This window comes from Bubalus bubalis, chromosome 5, assembly GCF_019923935.1.
Source record: "Bubalus bubalis isolate 160015118507 breed Murrah chromosome 5, NDDB_SH_1, whole genome shotgun sequence".
NCBI classification, from domain to species: domain Eukaryota; kingdom Metazoa; phylum Chordata; class Mammalia; order Artiodactyla; family Bovidae; genus Bubalus; species Bubalus bubalis.
The window spans coordinates 16,011,320-16,029,071 of NC_059161.1; the positions used below are offsets into that span (position 1 = coordinate 16,011,320).

The 17,752-nt window shown below is 40.6% G+C and overlaps 1 protein-coding gene across 1 annotated transcript in view; it reads left to right on the plus strand.

The window, feature by feature from the left end:
* The window catches only part of COLGALT2 (collagen beta(1-O)galactosyltransferase 2), a 121,345-nt gene that overhangs the window by 70,379 nt on the left and 33,214 nt on the right, over positions 1-17,752 (plus strand). The window contains exons 2-5 of the mRNA XM_006048652.4: positions 4,576-4,686; positions 7,586-7,703; positions 9,203-9,337; positions 14,125-14,329. Coding sequence (XP_006048714.2) covers positions 4,576-4,686; positions 7,586-7,703; positions 9,203-9,337; positions 14,125-14,329 — 569 coding nt within the window. The remainder of the gene's footprint in view (positions 1-4,575; positions 4,687-7,585; positions 7,704-9,202; positions 9,338-14,124; positions 14,330-17,752) is intronic.

The window sequence follows — 17,752 nt, forward strand, 5'->3', positions numbered from 1 at the left end:
GAGATGCAGGTTTGATCCCTGAGTTGGGAAGACGCCCCCAGGAGGAAATGGCAACCCACTCCAGTATTCTTGCCTGGGAATCCCATGGACAGAGGAGCCTGGCAAGCTGCAGTCCATGGGTTGCAGAGTTGAACATGGCTGAGTGTGCACACATGCACACATATTCTTAAGATATCTGGTAGAATTTCCCTATGAAACCATCTGGGTCTAGTGTGAGTTTTTTTGTTTCTTTCTTAATTTCTTCCAAGAAAACTGTTCTCTTTTAAGTTTTACATTTCAACTGGAATCAATTTTGCTAACATGCGTCTTGCTAGGACATCTATTATATCTAGTTTTCAAATTTATTTTTCATTGAGTTATATGAATTAATTGCATATGATTTTTTAAAAAATTCTTTCATGTCAGTCATATTCCCTTCATCTTTGTCTTTTTTTATTTTTAATTTTTGTGTTGTCTGGGTTATATTAACTAGTGATTGTCTTTTGTTGATTTTTTTACTTAAAAAAAGTAACATTTCTTTTGTTTATTAATTCTGCTTTTTCTTTGTTTTCTACCTCATGATTTTCTACTTTCATCTTTATGCCTGTTTGTTTTGTTGCTCTTTCTCTAGCTTTTGGAGTAGGAGTTTAACTCATTAATTTTTATTGATTTAAGGATAAAAAACTGAATTTTCTCTGACCACTACTTTAATTGTATCCCTCAGTTCTGATCTCTAGTGTTTTTATTATTTATCTTTAGAAGTTCTAAAGTTGATTTGTATTTCTTCTTTCCCTTAATAGTTGTTTAATAGAGAGCTTTTAATGGAATTTTGGAGGTTTTATTACTAATTTTTGATTTTATGACGTGATCAGAGAATGCGATAAATATTATTCCAATTTTGTAAAGCTTTCTTCATAGTGTAATTGTTGGTCAATTTTTGTGAATGTTTCATGTGCACTTGAGAAAGAAGTAGAATCTCTATTGTTGTGTTCCGTAGATTCTTTACATATTTACTTTCTCCCCTTTGTACTTTCTTTAACCGAAAGTAGTATATTAAACACTCTTATTATTCTAAAGGTGCTTATTAAAGGTGCTTGCTTTGCCTTTCTATGTATAGGGGTTGGCAAACCACAGCCTGTAGACCTGTTGCCTACTTTCATAAACAAATCTTTACGGGAGCACAATAATGCTCATTCATTCACGTGTTATGAATGACTGCTTCACTGCTACAATGACAGTTAAGTAGTTACAACAGAAAATATACAGCCTACCAGCCTAGAATAGTCACTGTCTGGCTTTAAAGAAAAGTTTGCTAACCCCTGTACTATATATAGGTACATGGATATGCACATTTATTATATCATTGATGTGAATGACATTATTTAGCATTATTATTATAATTACAATTTTGCCTTGTTATGTTTAATAATTTTGGCCTGAATTCTACCTTATTTGATGTCAAGATTACAACCCATGCTTTCCTTCTTTCTTTTCCAATTGACTGGCATATCTGTTCATTTTGGGCTGTTCTGAATAACTTTGTTTTCAGTTCAGTTCAGTTCAGTTCAGTCGCTCAGTCATGTCCAACTCTTTGCGACCCCATGAATTGCAGCACGCCAGGCCTCCGTGTCCATCACCAACTCCCAGAGTTCACCCAGACTCAAGTCCATCAAGTCAGTGATGCCATCCAGCCATCTCATCCTCTGTCGTCCCCTTCTCCTCCTGCCCCCAATCCCTCCCAGTATCAGAGTCTTTTCCAATGAGTCAACTCTTCGCATCAGGTGGCCAAAGTACTGGAGTTTCAGCTTTAGCATCATTCCTTCCAAAGAAATCCCAGGGCTGATCTCCTTCAGAATGGACTAGTTGGATCTCCTTGCAGTCCAAGGGACTCTCAAGACTCTTCTCCAACACCACAGTTCAAAAGCATCAATTCTTCGGCACTCAGCTTTCTTTACAGTCCAACTCTCACATCCATACATGACCACTGGAAAAACCATAGCCTTGACTAGACGAACCTTTGTTGGCAAAGTAATGTCTCTGCTTTTGAATATGCTATCTAGGTTGGACATAACTTTCCTTCCAAGGAGTAAGCGTGTTTTAATTTCATGGCTGCAGTCACCATCTGCAGTGATTTTGGAGCCCAGAAAAATAAAATCTGACACTGTTTCCCCTGTTTCCCCATCTATTTCCCATGAAGCGATGGGACCAGATGCCATGATCTTTGTTTTCTGAATGTTGAGCTTTAAGCCAACTTGTTCACTCTCCTCTTTCACTTTCATCAAGAGGCTTTTTAGTTCCTCTTCACTTTCTGCCATAAGGGTGGTGTCATCTGCATATCTGAGGTTATTGATATTTCTCCCGGCAATCTTGATTCCAGCTTGTGTTTCTTCCAGTCCAGCGTTTCTCATGATGTACTCTGCATAGAAGTTAAATAAGCAGGGTGACAATATACAGCCTTGACGTACTCCTTTTCCTATTTGGAACCAGTCTGTTGTTCCATGTCCAGTTCTAACTGCTGCTTCCTGACCTGCATACAGATTTCTCAAGAGGCAGGTCAGGTGGTCTGGTATTTCCATCTCTTTCAGAATTTTCCAGTTTATTGTGATCCACACAGCCAAAGGCTTTGGCATAGTCAATAAAGCAGAAATAGATGCTTTTCTGGAACTCTCTTGCTTTTTCCATGATCCAGTGGATGTTGGCAATTTGATCTCTGGTTCCTCTGCCTTTTCTAAAACCAGCTTAAACATCAAGAAGTTCACGGTTCACATATTGCTGAAGCCTGGCTTGGAAAATTTTGAGCATTACTTTACTAGTGTGTGAGATGAGTGCAATTGTGCGGTAGTTTGAGCATTCTTTGGCATTGCCTTTCTTTGGGATTGGAATGAAAACTGACCTTTTCCAGTCCTGTTGGCCACTGCTGAGTTTTCCAAATTTGCTGGCATATTGAGTGCAGCACTTTCACAGCATCATCTTTCAGGATTTGAAATAGCTCAACTGGAATTCCATCACCTCCACTAGCTTTGTTTGTAGTGATGCTTTCTAAGGCCCACTTGACTTCACATTCCAGGATGTCTGGCTCTAGGTCAGTGATCACACCATCGTGATTATCTGATGGTGTGACGTGAAGATCTTTTTTGTACAGTTCTTCTGTGTATTCTTGCCATCTCTTCTTGATATCTTCTTCTTCTGTTAGGTCCATATCATTTCTGTCCTTTATCAAGCCCATCTTTGCATGAAATTTTCCCTTGGTATCTCTAATTTTCTTGAAGAGATCTCTAGTCTTTCTCATTCTGTTGTTTTCCTCTATTGCTTTGCATTGATCGCTGAGGAAGGCTTTCTTATCTCTTTTTGCTATTCTTTGGAACTCTGCATTCAGATGCTTATATCTTTCCTTTTCTCCTTTGCTTTTTGCTTCTCTTCTTTTCACAGCTATTTGTAAGGCCTCCCCAGACAGCCATTTTGCATTTCTTTTCCATGGGGATGGTCTTGATCCCTGTCTCCTGTACAATGTCACAAACCTTATTCCATAGTTCATCAGGCACTCTATCTATCAGATCTAGGCCCTTAAATCTATTTCTCACTTCCTCTGTATAATCATAAGGGATTTGATTTAGGTCATACCTGAATGGTCTAGTGGTTTTCCCTACTTTCTTCAATTTAAGTCTGAATTTGGTAATCAGGAGTTCATGGTCTGAGCCACAGTCAGCTCCTGGTCTTGTTTTTGTTGACTGTATAGAGCTTCTCCATCTTTGGCTGCAAAGAATATAATCAGTCTGATTTCAATGTTGACCATCTGGAGATGTCCATGTGTAGAGTCTTCTCTTGTGTTGTTGGAAGAGGGTGTTTGCTATGACCAGTGCATTTTCTTGGCAAAACTCTATTAGTCTTTAGATGCATTATATTATACATAGCATGTGTTTGCTTTGTGACACTGTTTGAAAACATTTATGTTTTAATAAATGACTTAAACTCCTTTTTAAGTGAATCAGTTTGTTAAACTTTCAGGATAGAGCAGAAACCAGTTTACATACATTGTAGACTTCTGAAGGTATTCTATCTTATGAAAGCGATGGTGAAGTTATCCAAAATAAATAAGTGAAGATACCTTGGGCTTTGAATTTTATACTGAAAACTGTTATTGTGATTTTCCCCTCTGTTGTGTGTGTGTGATTAAAGCAGCACTGATTAAAAATTTTGTGGGACTTGAAAATGCAGCTGAATTATTGCTTAAATTGAGAGTTGCTCTTATGAAGTTAAAAGGTAATACCTAAAAATCGGATACCTAAAAATTAAAACAAATGGAAAACTTTCCAAGAATATTAGTTAACTAACCCATTCATTTTACACATATACTGTTTTTTACATCTCTTTTACCGTTGGCCAAGTCCTGCTTAGGGATCTAATGACACAGAGATGGTTGAAAGCCATCTCTCTCGCTTCAGAAATTGTCTAGATTGGAACATGAGGGAGTCATTTTCATGTACACAGTGTCTAGAACTGGCCGTTCTCCTTTCGTTTATCTGGAGTCCTTTGGCTTCCTTCCTTGGTCTTTGGATGACATAATAACTGAACTGTGTGGTGCTTTCTCTCATGCAGGGCGGCCACTGACCACAATGTGGATAATACAACAGAAATACTCAGGGAGTGGCTGAAAAATGTACAGAAAGCCTATCACTATGTGGAGTGGAGGCCTATGGATGAACCTGAGTGAGTAGCAGAGAACATTCTGTGAACTCATTGTTTACCCTTCCCCCGCCTTAATCAGTTTTCCAGTCACTTAGGTTTCTAATCTTAGAGGCACATGTGATTTTTCATTGTCTTTTGTCTCTGTAACTGATAGTAAGTTACAAAGACCTGCTATTTCTTTCTTTGACAGATCTTTGTATTTCTTTTCCTCTTTGCTCATGCAGGTACCAGCCAAGTTCAGACTCTCATTAGTTTTCAAGTAAATTAACACAGTAGTGTATGTTTTAAAATATTGATATTACTTATTCATACTTTGAGTATTAACCTTTTATACTTGAGGGATCATAGTGAAAAGTTTGTATTATTCTTATATATACCTTGCTTTTTAACCCATCGTAACTTGGTAATTGTACCATAAGTTAAGTTGCCCGCTCAGTTGTGTCCGACTCTTTGTGACCCCGTGAACTGTAGCCCTACCAGGCTCCTCCGTCCATGGGATTCTCCAGGCAAGAATACTGGAGTGGGTTGCCATTTCCTTCTTCAGGGGATCTTCCCGACCCAAGGATCGAACCCAGGTCTCCCACATTGCAGGCAGACGCTTTAACCTCTGAGCCATAGCAAGAGTTAAAGAGTAGCTCATTATTTTTGTGACTGCAGAGTATCCACTGATGGGTGAACCATAATTATTTAATCATCCTCCTACTAATGGACATTGACGCTATTTCCAGTCTTTACCCTCGCAATTTTTTTTTTTTTTTCCCTGCACTGCACAGCATGCAGGATTCTAGTTCCGGGACCAGGGATTGAACCTGCGCCCCTGCATTGGCAGTGCAGAGTCTTAATCATTGAATCACAGGGAAGACCCTACTGCAGCAACTTCTTAGTTGCTTTATCTTCAAAATGATACTATATACCACACTGTCAAATCAATCTACCTAAAATATTAATGATGGCCTTTCATTTCTTTGTTGAAAAAACTTCAGTGACTCTCTACTGCCTACAGAATGAAGTTCAAATGCCTGATTTGAAATATTTCATAAATATTTAAAAAATATCCATATCTTTATACCAATATTTCCTAAAAGAAAACTGCCTTATCCAGATGTTACTTTTATTTTCGACCCCGGGCTTTCCTTCCCTTCTCTGTGATAACCTTTATCCCAAATTCTACCTGCTACCAAAGGCTGTGGCTAATCATTCCAGTTACAAATGTCTACCTTCTCTCAACACTTGTATTGCTTATTTCCTGTATCATCTTGTTTGGCACAACAATAAACTTAATGAACATTGACTATCTAATTCATGCATTTTTTCTAAGTTATTTTATTTTTTACACAGGGGCTAAAATGTACAAATACTTTATGTTTCACTCAGTGCTATGTTCCTGTAAGCACTAAATTTATGCTTGTTGAATAAACAAATGAGTGAATGGGAATATGAATAAATATATTTCAAACTTAATACTCTAAATGTTCCCAGGCTACTATAGTTCTAGATTAAGGAATTGTAGAAGTGGGATGAATTGAGCTGCTGAAATTTTTCCCAGGATAAGTCATTTATTGGAAACTGAATATGTATTATAGAAATAATAAATGCTGTTCCAGAACAAAATTTGTTCTTCTAGTCTCTCACTGTATAATATTTTTTATTACATGTACATGTGTATGTATCTACATCTATGTCTCAATCTCAGCATATGGTCTATAGATGGAGCAAACCTTAACAATCAAATGTGGACACTGTAAAAGATTCTGAACACTTTTTTGGAGTTACTTATAATGGAATTTGGCCCAGTTAGAGTGGCCCAGAAAAACTCTATGTACCTCTCCCAAATCCTGGTAATTTTCTCCATAGCCAGATTTTGACTAAATATATTGTATGCCAAGGTCAGTGTGAGAAATATCAAAGAAGGTATTTTTAGGGGCAACATATTCAGAAAAAAAAAAGACAGGAATTCCACTGAGTTTTGTAGAAATGATTGGGGAAAACATTTCAGAGACTTCCTGTGTAATAAACAGTTTTATTCATCTTGTTTGTATGGTTATGGTCTCATTTTTGTGGTTTCTCTTTTACTGAGGCAGATGTCCTGCCCGTGTGCAGCTACAAGGACTTGAAGTGGTGGCCAGTTTGGGGCCCCTGTGACTTTATCAATGTCCGTACCAGGTGGGAGCTTTCAGAAAGGTTCTCAAGGGTGAGCCAACCCGGCTGCCTCCATGGCCGTGGATGAGTCCTGGCAGCCTTGTGGGTGTTGAGAGACATTCCAGCATTATGTATTTGCTCCGTGATCTCACTCCGTCTGGGGGAGATCAACATGTTGGACTCTGTAGAGTCCTTTACTGAGACTTGACCACAGAAAATAAACCTTTGTTTTTCCCGGGAAGCTCCTAATTTGACGCTGTAACATTTTCAAATGTATCTGATAGCTGAATGTATGAGACAGTGTCTAGGAACATGAGCTTTGGGGTTATTCCTAGATTCAAATTCTGGCTATACCCCTTATTTATGGCATAATGTTAAGCAAATGACTTAACCACTCTGACCAATTTCCTCAGCTGTAAAGAGGGGAGAGTGGTAGCACTTCATCATAAAAAGAGTGAATTCTAATGAGAACTGAAATATTGGGTCAGCCCAAGAGTTCTTTCAGGTCTTTCCATAAGATGTACAGAAAAACCCAAACAAACTTTTTCGCCAGCCTAGTGTTTTGTATAAAGATTCCTGTGTATGGGAAGCAGAAAATTACTTAATCTCTCCTTGCTCCAATTTCTTATATGTAATAAGGGGATAATGATAACTATAACAATATCGACTTCCTAGGGCTACTACTGGAAGATAAAATGGATTAGTATGTAGTGCCTGCAATATACACGCATTCAATAATTATTAGCCATCATCATCATCATCATTATTATTATTATTATAGGTCTTACCCTGATGAAATTGGACCAAAGCACTGGCCTGCCTCCCGTTTTGCCCACGTGATGAAACTACGGCAGGCAGCCCTTCGAACTGCGAGGGAAAAATGGTCAGACTACATTCTGGTAAAAACAGATGTTTAATTTCTTGACAACTGTTATCTAGAATGTGTCCAGAGCAATTGTCGATAATCTAGGACCGTGGGAGCAATCAAAACGACCCTTTTTAGGCCTCTCCTCCTCAGTGTTCTAATAAAGGCACAAGAAAAAGTCTGGAGAGCCTAATATCGTGAGACCTGGATTTCATCTCAGACCCATTCCTCACATGCATTTTTAGTGAGTAAGCAAATAAGCTCCTGAATTGTTCTATCTCTTTATTGTAGTAAACATGAAAAACCCTAAATCTTTTTAGTTCAGAGGGAATGCTGTGGGTAAAGCAATAGTAAAGGTCTTAACTTCTTGGGACCTGCGCAGTAAGGAGCCGCAGTCCCTGTTCTCATTTGAAAGCTGACAGTCTTCTTTCTCCACAAGTTTATGGCAACCAAGTTCTTCCTCTGTGTGCGCCCCCACAAACCCATTTAATTCTTTTGGCAAACCTTTTTCAGTACAACACTAGAAATACCACCAACGAAACAAAGCCAGTGATGTTTCATAAAACTAATGGACGTCTGTTCTCTGACTCCTAAAGGGAACACTTTTGACCACCCTCAGCCTCGCAGTCACAACAGAAATCAGCCCGATAGTTTATCACACACCCATTTTCAATACACATAATTTCATAGAAGTTTCCAGTTGTGCTGATATTTAACATTGCATAGCTGCTTAAATGTCTGTGAAGCGTACAAGTGCTGAGCCACAGAATTTTGAGTAAAGAGACCGACTATCAAAAGAATGAAAGCTTCTGAGGTTTTATTTTCTGTGTGTGTGGGAAATATACATAACATAAACTCTACCATCTTAATTTTTTAAGTGCACAGCTCAGTGTGATTATTTTATATAATAGAAACTTCTATGCTGTCCCTGTAAATGAATGTGTTAACACTGATTTCTGATGAGAATGGGAAATAGCTTCACTAGTATGTAATATACTTTAAACAAAAAAATCTAATTGTAGCATTAAGAGAGCATTGATGGATTCATTTGGGGCCAGTTTGACATTACTATAGACAACCTAAATAGGTCTGTTCATTTGTACTTAGAATGAGCATGCAATAAATGCAAATGAATCTTTTAAGGGCTTGAGACCCATTCATATCTTATACTTACCAAGGTGTAGCTTGAGTTCCAGTCTAGTATTTGCCCAGCGATAATACCAATTCATTGCTTGGTGCCTTATGCAGAGCTAAACATGTGGAAGTTAGACTGATGCGTTTTGCCTAAATGAAAGCTATCCAGCCCCAAGGGGTTTCCATAAGAAAAACATGGAGAGCTGGTTCTGTATGTCATGGGCAAGTTTCCATGATCCTTTGGCAAGTGTTAGGTTACTCTTATCCCAGGGACAGAGGAGCCTGGTGGGCTGCTGTTTATGGGGTCGCACAGCGTCGGACACGACTGCCTCAGCAGCAGCAGCACACCCATTACCGAAAAGTACCTTTTCATCTGATGTTGTCCTTTTCTTTTCCTAGTTTATAGATGTTGACAACTTCTTGACTAATCCGCAGACCCTCAATCTACTGATCGCAGAAAACAAAACCATTGTGGCCCCCATGCTGGAGTCTCGGGGCTTGTACTCTAATTTCTGGTGCGGAATCACACCTCAGGCAAGTGTGTTGATTAACAAATTAAGTTGTGAGTTTTAACAAGGCAGCCACCTGTCAGCAGCAGCCCCGTGAATCTTTTTCTGATTTTCTCCCTTGAAACACGCATGTCATTGTGTGACTAGAGCAAGGATTTTCAGGAAAGGAGGTAAATCCATGTCCAATGCCAGAACCCAAAGAGCTCTTCTGTACTAATGAATTGTGAGGACATTATTCTAATGAGTTTAGGATTAGAAGCTTTAAATTAACCAAAGCTTACTGGGATTTGTACTTTTCGTCTCCCTGATTCAGAGATTTTCAAAAAATTAAATATTTTTGGTCATTAAAACTCACATGCGAACACTGTAAAAAACTGGAAATAGAAAAAAAGTTTTTTAAAAAACATCATGTTAATTGCTCCCATTCTAACATCATAGATAACAGATGACATGTTTTAACTATATCATCAAGTGGCTATTATGCAATTTACTTAGCCTTTCTTTTAGTTTAAGAACATCTATTTACAACTTTTAACTATTATAATAACCATCATGATTAACATAAAATTTTTCATATTTAGTATTATTTCCTTGGGACAGCTTCTAAGAAGTGAAATTAGTGAATTAAAGAGTATTAAACATTTTAATGACCCTTGATATGTTGCCAAATTTATTTCCAAAGAAATCGAATAATTGGAACTACTGTGATAGATGTTTTTACAAAATTTAAGTTATTTCCATCATCTCTGTTTTCCGTTGTAAAAATCTTCACAGTCTAGCGAGGTGTTGCAGTGAATGTTTATGGCTGATTGTATTTCTGATTCTTTAGTTAATAAATTAAGAGAGATAAACTGATCAATGTAATATATATCAATGTAGGCTAAAGATGCTCTAAGGGAAAAAGTGTATGTTAGATGTGTTCTCATGCTCAAAGAGCTAAATTTTCAGTCCCTGTTTTATATTTGGTTTGGTTTTGGATGAAGAAAGAGGCCAATGGTGTGCTGGTAAATACTTGGTGGTGGCTGTCTGTAGGGAAAACCCCTGATTGTATTTGCACTGATTGGCAGCACTTGCTGGTTTTCATGGTGTCAGTACTCCCACCACGCAAATGTTGTTTAAGCTGAGGGGAAGGTTAAGTCAATTGAAGTGCGGTCACTTGATATAATTATTAAGCGCATGCAAAGCTTGCTGTTAGTGGTTTACTTAGAATGGTGGGTGTTAGCATGATTTTTGTTTTTACAGATTTTAAACTATCAACATAAAAACTGGCTTGCAAACTCCCTGAAAATTTAAATCCATGGCTCTTGCACACAACTGGAGTGGGCATTGCTCTTTTGTTAACAAATATTTCCTGCAGTTCCAAGGCATTTTGAATGTATGGTATCCACATCTCTTTTAGGGACGCGTTAAGTTCATATTTATAAAAGCCAATCATTTCCTTGAGGAGAATATATTATATTAAATTTAAGTTCATACATTCTCAGTTAATAATGTGCAGCACTTACCATGGCAGCATCACTCTAGGGTGTTTTTAATGGGTCAGGCACTGATACCGGCATCGAGAGTGGATTATCCTCACAACTGTGGCCTTCCGGTTTCTGTTGTCTTACTTGCTTTAATACTAAAAGCTCACTTACTTTGCACAGTGAAAGTAAAATCTAAGCAATCTGGGGGCAATTCTTATTTATGTCTGTTTCTGGCTTTCTGTCATCCTCAGTCAGGCTTCCGCAAGGGCAGGAACAGAAACAGCCAGTGACTTCATAAGCTTAAGTCAAGCCTTGATGTCCAGTGCCTTTAAACACATTCAAAACATGACCTCGGTTATGTCTGGCCACTAAGTAGGAATGATTACGAACAATATTCAGTTTATGTGGAAAAAGAGACGCATCTGTTGCCTCCACCTCTCTGCAGGAAGCATATGAGGTCTCTTTCTCTCCTTCCTTCTCTGCTTCCTTCCTCCCTGTCCCCAGGGTATTCTGTGATTCATCCTCATGAATTTTCCAAGCTCCTCAGTCTGAGAATATCGTTCCTAAGTAGTCTAGAACTTTGCATTTGGTGTGTGTTCCTAGGCAGTTCCTCTAAAGAACCAGTTTTCCCTTTATCCCTTGGAAAAATTCTTCTATCCCTTGGAAGAATACTAGTAAGCTGAAAGATGTAATCTTTGTTAAAGGCTAATAAAAAATTGCGGGAATAATAATCCTTCATCTAATGCATTACAATTTCCAAGGTATCTTCATAGACTGGATCACATGTGATCCCTTCTACAACCCTGGGAGATCAACAGACCAGTTTTTACCCCATCTTTTCAGGAGGAGAAACTTAGGCTCGAAGAGGTGAAGCATGGGGTAAGATCAATCAGCTAGATGATGATGAGACACATATCTTCTGAGGCTTCTTTTGTGATCCCCCTGTACCTTACCACGTGGTCAGTGTGAGCATTAGCTAGACTAGAACACTAGTCTGGAGACTAAAAGAAATGCTGGAGAAGAGGCTGCAGGGCCTACCGTGTGGCTAGTGACACCACTGCAGGAAGTGTGACCCCAGAGTAATGTGACTGATTAAGGGATATGCACGCACTTGTGCAACTGCTGGGTATCGTGCCCTTCAGAGTCCTGGCCCTGTGAAGTCTTACACTTGTTCCATGAGCCTGCTGTTGCCTAAAATGTACTTTAAAATGCCTTTCCAAGTTTCCACATGCTTTAATTTTGTTGAGACACATCTTCATCCTCTCTGGAATGGATTTGAGCTTTGGCAATAGTCAAGTTACATAATTGGTGCCACTGGAGTATAAAGCTCCAGTGGATTCTGTACCCGTGTGGGCTAAAGCTGGGACTGTCAATTTACTGCTATGTCTCCAGCATCTCACACAGCTTGGATTGCAGTAGGCATTCAGGAGATGTTTGTTGAATGAACAGTTGAGCTTGGAGGGAAAGCAAGCTGGGTTACTCCAAACCAGTGTGTTCAGAACCACAAAGTAAGGGCATTGGTTGTCCTGTGTACTGCCCAGAGGGAACTTTCAAAGAGGAATCCCCCCTAAAACATGTAGCAGTGGCAGCTCCACCAGAATAGTGAATAAATAATTGCATTGGAAGAAGGCCCCATTAATTTGTTTAAGTATTGCATGTTTAGTTAAAAATACAGAGTGAAGTAAGTCAGAAAGGAGGGCTTCCCTGCTGGCTCAGCTGTAAAGAATCTACCTGCAGTGCAGGAGACACTGGTTTGATCCCTGGGTTGGGAAGATCCCCTGGAGAAGGGAATGGTGACTCGTTCCAGTATTCTTGCCTGGGAGATCTCATGGACAAAGGAGCCTGGTGGGCTGCAGTCCATAGGGTTGCAAAAGAGTTGGACACAACTTCGCAACTAAACAACAAGTCAGAAAGAGGAAAACAAATACCACATATTAATATTCAGTATTGCATATATATGGGATCTGGAAAAATCCTACTGACGAACCTATTTGCAAGGCTGAAACAGAGACACAGATGTCAAGAACAGACTTGTGGACATGGTGGGAAGGAATGGGGGCGCAAATTGGGAGAGTAACATTGATACATATACACTGCTGCTGCTGCTGCTAAGTCACTTCAGTCGTCCCACTCTGTGAGACCGCATAGACGGCAGCCCACCAGGCTCCCCCGTCCCTGGGATTCTCCAGGCAAGAACACTGGAGTGGGTTGCCATTTCCTTCTCCAATGCATGAAAGTGAAAAATGAAAGTGAAGTTGCTCAGTCGTGTCTGACTCTTAGTGACCCCATGGACTGCAGCCTCCCAGGCTCCTCCATCCATGGGATTTTCCAGGCAAGAGTACTGGAGTGGGGTGCCATCGCCTTCTCCACATACATACGCTACCATGTGTAAAACAGATGGCTAGTGGGAAGCTGCTGTATAACACAGGGAGCTCAGCTCTGTGCTCTGTGATGACCCGGAGAGGTGGCCTGGGGGGTGGGAGGGAGGCTCAAGAGGGAGGCGATATATGTATACACATAGCTGATTCACCCTGGAGAAGGAAATGGCAACCCACTCCAGTATTCTTGTCTGGAAAACCCCATGGACTGAAGACCTTGGCCAGCTACAGTCCATGGTGTCACAAAGAGTTGGACATGACTGAGTGACTAACACACAACATCTAGCTGATTCATGTTGTTGTACAACAGAAACCAACACAACATTGTAAAGCAATTATATTCTAATTAAAAATTTTAAAAATCAGCCAATGTAATGTAATTTTAATAACAGCCATTATTTATCGATGCTTTCTTGGTGCTGGGCACTATTCTAAGCATTTTTCAGGTTTTTCCTTACTTGACAGAGAACCCCGTGGAGTAGATAGTGCCATCATTCCTATTTCACAATGAGGAAATAGACACAGTAAGGCTGAGTGGCCTGACCAACACCTTCATGCAGTAAGCAGCTGAGGCAGGACTTGAACTCAGGCAGCCAAATCCCAGAACATCTGCTTTCCACTGCTCTGCTCAACCACCTCTGACTGCTCACACTTCGTATACATATATTCAATGACGTCATATACGTATTCAGTGATGTCGTATGTGAAAGCTGTTATGTGAATCTGTTAAATGAAGAGATGTGCTGAAACCAAAACTGTTTCTGATAACAAGACCCTTTTAGGATTTTTTTTAAAATGTAAGCAGCATTTCTTAAGCTCAGTTGGAAATTCTTAGGCCAAGATAAAGAGAGAAGGTGGCTTTGCTCCAGGATTGGTACTGGTGTTCATTAGGAGTCCATCTAGTGGAAGGTTGGGAAAGGGGAAGCCCTCAGATCAGAGAAAATAACCCACCCATCTGCTCTTTCCAGGGCTTCTATAAACGAACCCCGGACTATCTTCAAATTAGAGAATGGAAGAGGTTGGGCTGCTTTCCGGTCCCCATGGTTCATTCCACATTCCTAATTGACCTCAAGAAGGAAGCCTCTGACAAGCTGATGTTCTATCCCCCGCACCAGGACTACACCTGGACCTTTGATGACATCATCGTCTTTGCCTTCTCCAGCAGGCAAGCAGGTACTGTTTGTATGCATGTTGTATTGCCACCGTGGAGATGCTGCAAATGACCAGCTCCTTTGTTTTGTGCATTTTATAATAAAACACTCTAAGTAAGGAGATGGGCTTCCTATTGAGGTAGTGTTAGAGGCACTCAGTTATCTGCAGTAACCATACAAGCACCCTCTGGGTTGCTGTCTCTATGAGCACCAATGACCAGAAGCCAGAGCTGGCCCCTACCCAAGAATCCAGTCTCTCTTTTTAAAAAAATGTGGCGCCAGAGGCAAGTGATTGGCTCTTGATGGTGCTATTGCATTCTCTGCTCATTAAAGAAGTCCTTTTATTAATTAGAAAACTGTGACAGAGGTCCAGAACCACACTGGAAAGACCCAGACTTCAAAAATGGTGGTTTATTTCTTTTCAAATAAGTGAGCTAGTACAGTGACTGTGTTCCACAAAGTTTTCAGAGACCCAGGCTCCTTCTCTATTGTTTCTCCACTCTCTGTGAAGTATTAACCCCTTAATAATATGATCCAAGATGTCTCATCATTATGGATGTAATATTTCAGTCACCAGGTGAAAACCAGAGAGGGGAGGGCACTCTCCTGTCCTTAGAGGGTACCATCTAGGAGTTGAACACATCACTACTTTGCATAGCCCAGTAGCCAGATTTAGTCATAAGACAACTCCTAGCTGTAAGGGAGGCTCAGAATATTGTCTTCATTCTGTGCAATCTAGAGCCCCAGTTCTCTCTCTAGAAGAAGGAAAAGACAGATTTTGGGAGGCAGCTAGCTGTCTCTGCCACAGTCCTCATGGAAGGAAAAACAAAGCCAGACTTAACTGTTTCATGAACCCTTGTAGACTTTTGAGGAAGACAAGTCAGTAGGAAAATAAGTTATTACCCTGTGTCACTTGCACAAGCAATCAGAGAGGATATAGTTCACTAAAGCAGGTCAGCACAAAGATACATGATATCCCGAAAGCAAAGCTTTCTGAGGATCATTCAGACCTTCCTGACAGAGGGCAGCTCCCATTATCAATGAGCCAGAAATGTGTCACTTAACCACTTGCAACTGTGAGTTTAGAAACCAGAAGAATGGTGTATCAATTCATGTGGCCATACAGTCAAGGTGGATGGGATCATCTACAGACTGCAGGTGACTGAGGCAGGTTGCTGGCAGGTGAGAATATTAATATAGATTCAAGTTACAGCTCACATCAGGCCATCCTAGACCGCCATAGGTGTCCACTCATCAGTTGTAAATTTGGAAGAAATGAGAATATTTGGTGGAAATGTGGAATGCTGGCTTTTTCCCCTTGCCTGCTAGAGCCATTTAGACTCTCTGGCCAGGTATAGACACTTTTTAGGACTGTGTCAGGGCAAAAGCAAGGTCCTTATCCTCATGTAGATTGGAGGGTTTTGTGCAAATCCTTGTGTCAAGGTTAATGGTAACTGCTTCTTTCCACATGGTCTGCAATTGGCTCTGATTTCTCCAGGATGGAAGCAAACTCAAGGCCTTCCCAATCCTTCAACTTGTGCCAGTGCCTTGGCTTAAGAGCTTGAAATAAGGATGTTTCAAGAAAGTGAGCTATTAACAATTACAATAATGATCCATGCCTAACAAAGGCCTCCTTGATAAACATTGCACGAGGCATTATTGTGACCCAGGCACTAAATTATTATGATATATCTTTTAAACCAAGATTTGGATTTGGAGCTGGAAGAATGACACAGGCTGGATAGGAGTTTTTCAGCTATGCCCCTTGCTTGGGCTGTTCCCTTGGATTCCATGCTTTATTGTTCAGATTCCCATGGGCCTACCCAGGACATTGAAAGCAGATGCAGAGATGCAGAGCTGTTGGGTGATTCAGGTGATTCAGGAGGCGAGGCAGAAAAGCAAGGGGAGAGGATCAGTGCTCTAGGCTTTCCTGCTGTACCCAGCATTGTGTTAGGCTCTGTGACAGCTAGGGAGGTAAGATCTTTACACGCGGAAACATAAGTAATAGTTATGAAGCAGTGAAAGCTGAGGGTCAGATTAGTGGCATTAACTGTGAACAGGGCAGGAGTCAAGACAAGAAAGAATGGCTGTCATTTGGGAGAATGACAGAGCTTTCCTGACAGTCATGTGGTTCTAAGGTAGCACTTTTACTTAGCTTAGAATATTTTTAGATGAGACTTAAATGAGCCTCAAGTCCTGCACAGCCCATGGAGTGTTTCTAAGCTCTTTCCTTCTTAATTTCAAAGCAAAACACTTCCCTTCTCTCTTGAAAGAATAAGATGAAAGATGATTTATATTCTTTTGTCCTCACTCTTATGAAGCTCCCCAGCTGTGGATCATCTATTGGAGTATCATTTTGTAAATACCCAGAAGGAAAGAGAAGGTCCACATGTCCCAGGCAGGACCATCTAACCACAAACCGTGAACCTTAATCTTTCACCTCCGACTCCAGACATTGCCACACATGGGTGATGAATGGGAGGAGCAATCCAAGGGTGCTGGGGTGTGGTTGCCCATCCAGCCCAAGAAGAGAGCACAGGGGTCATGGGCAAAGCTCTGTGGCTCCTATGAAGCCAGGGTCAGGAGTTCACCTCCCGCTGTGGCCAGTGAGCTGGGCTATGTCTTGTGGCCACAGTAACCATCTTTGGCGCCAGCCAATCATCCACCGTATGTCTGCTGTGAGTCAGAGAGGCAAGAGATGTGGGTGATGGGCAGGCAGAGCTGCTCCTGCACATCACGGGTAGTGAGCAAAAGGGCCTCCTGTGTGCAGGGGTGGCAGTCCGGAGTGACTACTGGTTCTGAGACTCGGCTTCCAGACCCTGGGCAGGTGGTGGAGAAATACTTGGCATTGGCTTTTGAGGGACAGAGGTTTAGCACTAATGACTTATGTGGTGACCTTGGGCAGAGCACAGGTTCTCAGACTCTGAGTTTCCATCACCAAGGATAAAGGTAGGTAGATCAATCTTGCAATGTTAACGTACTATATGAGAGCAAGAAAATGTTTTCCACCTTCCTAAGAGAAGTATAGGCCTTCAATATATAGTATCCTTCACCATTCTTTTTTAAAAGAAAGTTGTTTGCCCCAGAATTAGCTTTCACTGAGAATACCAGATTCTTTTATAGATTTTATGCAATTATCAGCACATTTCTTTTTCAGATTTTTATATTCTTATCCAACTATCCAGTCACATAGTCACATCAAGTTCAAATAGTCCCCCTTGGTTTATTATAACATTAGCAGTCACCTTCCTGTGCCATTTCCCCCTTTTAGAAGACCCAGCATTTTTCACTCTTAAGAGTCACATCCAGGTTTCTAAATAGCATGCTTATAATGAAGTTTCTGGGGTCTGGGGTTGTGCTGCATGGCTTTTGGAATCTTAGTTGCCCTGACCAAGGATTGAGCCCAGGCCCTCAGCAGTGAGATGAGACCCCAGTGTCCTAACCA